We start from the raw sequence: 7,068 nt of genomic DNA, 5'->3' as shown, positions 1-7,068 counted from the left end.
ATATTTATATAATAATTCATAACAGTAGCAACATTAGTTATGAAGTAAAAACAAAATTAATTTTATGGATGGAGGTCACCACAGCCTGAGGAACTGTATTAAAGGCTTGCAGCATTAGGAAGGTTGAGAACCACTGCCCTAAGCCTTTCTTTGGCTAATTTCAAACAACTTTTTATACATAAGAAAGAAGGAACCTCTGGAGGTCAAACATGGTAGTTTCCAGAAACCTTATATACAGCAGCACATGTTGCCAGGCTCAGACTGTGTGAATAAGAAACCCCAGGCAGGCAGCACTGTCTTTTTAATCCTTTATTTTGGATCCCTACTTTGTATACATGATTGTTATTTCAAGCTGCTTCCAATCTTTTATAAAGCAAGAGAGGTTTAACACACTAATGGTGCTTCCCAGACTCCTGTACAACTACAAGCCAGGTTCCATCAGCCCCACATTGCACTCGCCCACTCACGAGTTTGCTAGACATTCACTGGGCACTTGTTTTGGACTAGGCGTGGTGGTACAAGGCGCTGGGAGTGTCTCTCATGGAGCTCACAGTCTAGTGGTAAATTACTGAGTCAATAGAGGCACAGAGAGGTAAATGACTTACCCACTGAGGTAGAGCGCTAGGTGATTGGGAAGGCGGGATGAGAGCTGGAGAGGGGTACAATGCACAGGCGGTAAGGCCCTCTGACCGAGGAGCAAGGCTGACCACAGAAACAGTATAAAATCTGCTCACAAAAAGCGTAATAATGCTTTTAATCTCACCAGGACCAAATCCACATTGTAGTGAACTGATCTGTTGCCAGACAGAATTCTCTATTTGCCCCCAATGCTTTGAGGCATGTCGTAAATCTACTGGGACATGATGACTCTGTAGGCAACTTAAAATCAAGAAGTATGTGGCTCCGATTGTAGCACTGGGGACCACATTAAAATACTTTAAGTATATGAACCTAAATATACAGGCATCTGTGAAACTTCTACATGTAAAACTTTAGAAAACTCCTCTCGCTCCCATCCAGAGGGTTCTAATAAGTTACAGGGACCGAGGAACTAGAGATCTGTCTGTCATTTTCCCTACATACATTATTTTGGGTGTCCTAGGGCATAAATGTCACTTAGACATATTTCATAAGCAATCTAAACATGATACAGATATATACAAAGGCGCCACATTTGGCCCCATGTGTACACCTCACCAGTGCACAACATCTAACTGCAAATGTGAACCAGTGTAAGGCAACTCTTCTGTGAAGCAAACGCTATCCATCAGGGCAGGGCACAGTCCACGAGCAGCTGGCCAGCTGTCTTTCCTTGTGCTAGTCTTTGTGATGAAATGATTTCAGGAGGCAAGAGGTCTATTTCACTGACAAAAGACAGTGAAGAATTATCGAAAGAGCTGATTCAGAATGGGGAACCCATCCAGGAACCTATGATGGAGGCTACTTGGGAGAACACGATGGGTCTTCAGTGCTGCGACTAGTTTAGAAAGAGCACAGGAGCACTCTGAGGAGACTTACTGCTGAGGAGCAAATGGGCACATGATTCACCCACACGGGATGCTCCAAAGACCTTTGTCACTCTGCACTGCTATCAGCTGCTCACTCTGAGAAGTTCTTCACTCACTGAGGAGGCTTGTCTTCTGAAATGAGACACAGAGAAATGCTGAGGGAAGGCTGTAATCACAGCTGAGCACACAGTTCAACAACTTAAAGAAATGAAGTCCTCTGCTCAAGAACCTACTCTCACACCAGCGGACGAAATGATCAGGCTCACGGAACAAACATACACTCCAGCCTGTGGTTGGAAAGCACCTGCCTGAGAGCCAGATAGCCCCCTCTGCTCAGTGTCTACCAGCTGGTGCCCTCACAAAACTGTACCACAATGATGTGGAATGTGGAGGCAGGCTCTCACTATGTAGCTGGGGCTGGACTGTACTTTGGATCTTCCTGAATTAGCTTCCCCAGTGCTGGGATTTCAGGAATGCATGGAATATAGGAGGCATGGAAATATCTTAAACAGAGGCTGGAGAGATGGCCCAGCAGTGAAGAGCTGCGGCCACCCTTCCCGAGGCCCATGGTTCCTTTTCTAGCACCCAGCCCTCACGAGTGCCTGTAATTCCAGCTCCAGAGGATTCAACGCCTTGGACCTCCAAGGCACTCATGTGCACATACCTACAGATACACACACAATTAAAAATAATCATAAAGACCCTTAAAAGATACATATTCAAGTTACATATAAGAAAGTGTTAGAACCTCAATATTTCTATGATCACGAAATTGGCACATTTACCTTTCTCTGGGCATTGTGGATGTTTGCTTTTGGATGGAGAGGCCCCCATTCCATCAATTGCTTTACCATTTGAGTGGCTCTGTTCTACTTCACACAAATACACATCAATGGGTCCTTTGGTGCTCCTGATATGTACTGTGATAGAATCCTGGCGAAGGACACAGAGACTGTCACGGTGAGCATCGGCATCCACCAATCACAGCTGATCAGTTAACTTACATTCTTGTAGTTTCCTTTCTACTGTGCATCTGAGAAAAGCATGCTTTCAATTGTCACTCCATTTAAAACTACTGGCCAATTCACAGTTAAGACCTCTGCTTAATCACGTGAGCAGCAATGGTCTCAGAGCTACCACAGGGATAGCTGCGTTCTCCAAAGCTCCAAAGTCCTCCAAAGAAGTTCTCCTCTGGTGCCAGGAGCTCTGGAGTAACAACTGTTTGGGTTTCCAAACCAGTGCAGAGGTACTGAGGTCACAGGAAGGCTAGTCTTTGTCCAGTCAAAAGATGCAAGAGGAAAAGATGAAATCAAAACAAGCCTCGTGGAATTTGAGACATCATACACAAATGAATGTTATCCTTTTACCTCAGTCGTATTTACCCAGGAGCAAACTCCAATAGTTTTCTCATAAGAAATGAAAAATGCGATTATTTGTGTTTAGAGGCTAAATGTGTAAGGGGCATTTTCAGTTGTGCCTCCTTGTCCTTCCCATTGGGAGCTAGCCTGGCTCTCCTCGAGTCCCCCACTTCTGCATCCACAGGGAGAGGCCAGGCTAGACATCACTGTTGCTCCAGTTCCTTTCCACTCTGGGATCTCATTCAAGCAAGCTGGGTGTGACTTGCTTCTTAAAGAGCTCTAAACCTCTTATGTCCTTCCTGGTACCAGGCAGGTGAGACAGACTGACCACCTTTGTACTTGGTGGCTGGAGTGTCGGGGCAGGTCTCATTTAAATGGAAACCTTTCATCATCAAATAATGCAAGAAAATAATGTTGTTCCCAACTGGCAGTCAGTAGAAAGAACTTCAAAGTCCAGCAGCCACTAAAAGCCTTCTGTAAAGGGGATTCCTGGGGAACTAAGAGGTGGCTCACTGCTCAGAGTGTGTACTCCTCTTGGGGATTCCGGTTTGGATCCTAGTACCAGATCAGGATGATCACAACCACCTGTTACTCCAGTTCCAAGGGAGCCAACGCCAAGGCCTCCCTGGGCATTTGCACTGAGGTGCACATACCTACACACATACATGTAAGTTTTCAAAAATGTTTAAAAAGGGGGTGGAGGAGATGGTACCTATTTCTGACTCTTCAGGCCATGCTGTCCGTTACAACTATTTAACTTTGCCATGCTGGCATAAAACAGACAGCTGATATGTAAATAGATCCTTAAGGCTTTGCTCCAACAAAACTAAGTAGGAAGACAGATGAGTTGGAGGCCACTGTGGCAGCCATGTGCTAGGCACACAGTCCCCACTAGAGCCTTATGTATTCAGAGTACACTCACAGCACACTGCAGAGAACAGCCTGCCTGGAGGACCTCAATCACAGAGTTCTAATGGGACCAAAAGAGGCTCTGAATGAGCTCAAAGGCTCAGAGTGACTTAACAATTACAGTCAAGCAGCCCAGAGCACCTGGAAACCAAACCCTATTAATTCCTGTGGAATGGATTAGCCATGGCCCAAAGAAAAGCTGCGCTGCAAGATTAGTGGCTATTTGATTTTAAAGGGCTTCAGCATCTGTGGAATATCTCATCCTCATTATGTTCTGGGTACTTGTCTAAATCCAAATCACACTAAGGAATGTCACCAAGTCACAATCTGGATGTGGCTGAGGAAAAAGCTAGCACTCCTTCATGACTAATGATCCACTGTCAGGTAACAGAGTCTCACTTCTACTGGGAACAAGAGAAAGGAGGACAGTGCGAATATTTCTCGATGAAGGGCTGGGTATGAGCGTTGGGGGACACCCAGCTGTTAGAACTTCATGGTCTGTGCTAAGAAGGGCCATCGGCTTTGGTTTTGACCCTATTCTCACCTAGTGGCCTTCTGGTGACAAGCACACTCAATGCAAACTTTCCTGGAGCAGCTGGTAGCCAACACGAAGGCTGATCTTATGAAAGCTGTACATCTGTGACCCAGTGTTCTAGCTCATTCTTAGTCTTTGGCGAGCTCACCAAAGCTCTGACTGTACCAGGTTTTGGAATCTGAAGCCCAAGGCCAATGTTATGATTTCCCCCACAGCCCGCCAGCAGCAGCACGGCTGAGAGCGCCTACAAGCCAAACCCCGGTCCTACGCTTGGTCTTGCTGGTCACTGTGTCTGCTCCTGAAGCAGTCCTGTCTCTCTGGGCTTGGCCCTCTCATCTCTGAGGTTACAAAGATTACCTCCCTCATAGTGTAGAGCTTGACAAGCACACAGTAAGAAGTGACATAGTGGTCACTGATGTAGCAGCTAACCCCTTTTTAAATCCTTTCTGCAGTGCAGTGATACCTACTTCTCTGGGAGCCGGAACATCCAGTCTGGTTTCCTCTGGAGCCTTCACTGCAATGACAATCTGTTCGTGGAAAGCTTGAATGCCGTGGATATCCTGATAGGTTACGTATGCTAGTGTGAAACCTGGTCAAGGATCTGATAAGATGGACAGATCGCTACCCCTCAACACCGTCTTTCTGGTTTTGTTTGTTTTTGGAGGCCAAGCCTCACTATCTAGTACTGGATGGCCTGGAATTTGCTACAGAGGCCAGCAGAACTTCAGAGACCTGCCTCTCTCTGCTTTCTGAGTGCTGGGAATGAAGGCGTGCACCACTGGACACATCAGTGTCTCTTACATGAATGCAGGTTCAAGAGTAGCTTTTATGGAATACAACCTGACAATGAAGGGAGACAGAAAAAAAGCTTCATAATAATTATTTCAAAAAGGATTCTTAAGATTTTTATGGCGTTTTATATATTTGTAACTCAAAGAACTTTAAACCAAATATTGATTATAACAATTTCTGGAGAAAAATATTAATAAAGCCTCAATCTTGAACATAAACACAACCCATGAAGGTAGTTATCCTTTTGTCCTTGGGGTGGGGTTAGGGGTGGATGTTACAAATTCCTAGCAGATGCCTAAAGCCACTGTCCAATATCAAACCCTACATAGAGTGTGCATTTCCATATGCATATAGTACGGCAGTAAGGCTAAATTTATAAGTCAGGCACGGTAAGAAATAAACAATAAGAGCACAACTACAACATACAGCATACTGCAAGTTATTTAAAAAACTTCTAGAATTTTTCCTTAATATTTTTAGACCATAGCTGATTGTGAGCAGCAGAGATTACGGAAAGCAAAGCCACAGGAAAGGGGAATTCACTCTGATCAAATCCCCACCTCCAGTACATTCAGTGTAAATTCTCACTTACTGTTAGAGTTAGCTCTATGAGAACTTGAGAAAAAAGCATTCCCTGTTTGGGTAAGCATCCTCCAGACAGCAGGGAAAACCAAGTCTGCAAACAGGAAGAGCTCCCAGGAAGTTCTTAGTATTGCCATGCACCAGACATCTCCCTTTAAGCACACTGACTGAATTGCCGAATGCCTTTCAGCTGCTCCTGTGTTGCCAGACACAGCTGTCACTCAGTGCAGTTGTTCTGCCTTCCTTTCTTTCAGACTACAGACTCTCTGGCTGGCTGTGGCACTGCAAGCCCTGGCTCAGATTTTCTAAGATCTGTTCTGTGGTAATAGGATTTGACTGCTGTGGAGAGTGGGGGGAGCAGGAATCCAGGGCCAACTCAGAATTACTGACACTCACAGAGGACACTGAATGTCACAGAGAGCTGGACAGTCTGGGGGCCTGGGAGAACCAGGTGCAGAGAGCCAGTCTCTTCTGGTGCCTGCTCCAGGAAGCTTCTACACAGAGTGCTGAGTACAGACACTAATTTGGTCGTAGTGCATTCTGCTTCAGAAATAAACTACCTCACAAATTAGGAAAAATCTGACTTTCACAAAAGCTGACAAACATTTTAACATCAGGACAGAGGCTACAGAAATTAAAATACAAAACCAACACCTCCTTAATTTATGTAGCAATGGCAAGCTGGGCTTGTCACCACCAACTGCTGTCATGCAGACTTGACCAAGGTGCACAAAGAAACCACAGCTAACATGACTGCTTGTGTAGGATGGAGGCTACAGCACCAAATTTAATTACTCCAACTTTTAAGGGCCTAATTTTATATCCCGAATATGTAAACTAAATCCCTAAGTTCTCCCTAATACACCGTCTACTCTGGAAGCAGAAATTCTAAAAAGGCTATGGATGAAAGGAAGGATATCTTTCATTTTCTTTGTCATCTGTTAACTCCAGCAGCTGCTGAGCACAGTCTTTAATCAACTCATCCAAGGCGTCTTCCATGGCTGACAGGTCGGAGAGCTCTGCCTGCAGCTTCTTCTGCTGGGGTGCAGCCCCAAAGTTGTTGAGGTCAGATCCTCTACAAAAGGAGACAAACACAGGGTCACCAGCTGGCAGAGGGGAGCAGGCTCTCTGTGGTGGTAGAGCTGGCCACGTGAAAGGGCCTGCGAGAACAGAACTCTGGCTGCATTTCCCTTACTCTGTCTATGTGGCTTACGCCTCCTCTTTTCTTGGACAGGGTTTCTCTAAGTAGCCTTGGCTGGCCTCGAACTCACAGACAGCCACTTACTTGCCTCTGCCTCCCAAGTGCTGGGATTTAAATGACTGACACAGTACCCTAAAGGAGTACATTCCCATCAGAGTTGCCTGTGCTTTGTCCTAAAACAGT

General features: G+C 45.5%; 1 protein-coding gene across 1 annotated transcript; it reads right to left on the bottom strand.

Annotated features, from left to right (window-relative positions):
- Positions 1-294: 294 nt before the first annotated feature.
- Positions 295-6,774, bottom strand: LOC114616342 (transcription factor E2F6). Its single transcript, XM_028761828.1, has 4 exons — positions 6,604-6,774; positions 4,778-4,892; positions 2,294-2,441; positions 295-1,640 (listed from the first exon to the last, which is right to left on the bottom strand). The coding sequence occupies exons 1-4, from the start codon at positions 6,681-6,683 to the stop codon at positions 1,621-1,623; spliced, it is 363 nt and encodes a 120-aa protein (XP_028617661.1). The 5' UTR covers positions 6,684-6,774; the 3' UTR covers positions 295-1,620.
- Between the last annotated feature and the right edge of the window lie 294 nt (positions 6,775-7,068).

This window comes from Grammomys surdaster, unplaced genomic scaffold (assembly GCF_004785775.1).
Source record: "Grammomys surdaster isolate TR1022 unplaced genomic scaffold, NIH_TR_1.0 317201, whole genome shotgun sequence".
Lineage (NCBI taxonomy): Eukaryota > Metazoa > Chordata > Mammalia > Rodentia > Muridae > Grammomys > Grammomys surdaster.
This window is presented reverse-complemented; position numbering and strand designations above follow the sequence as displayed.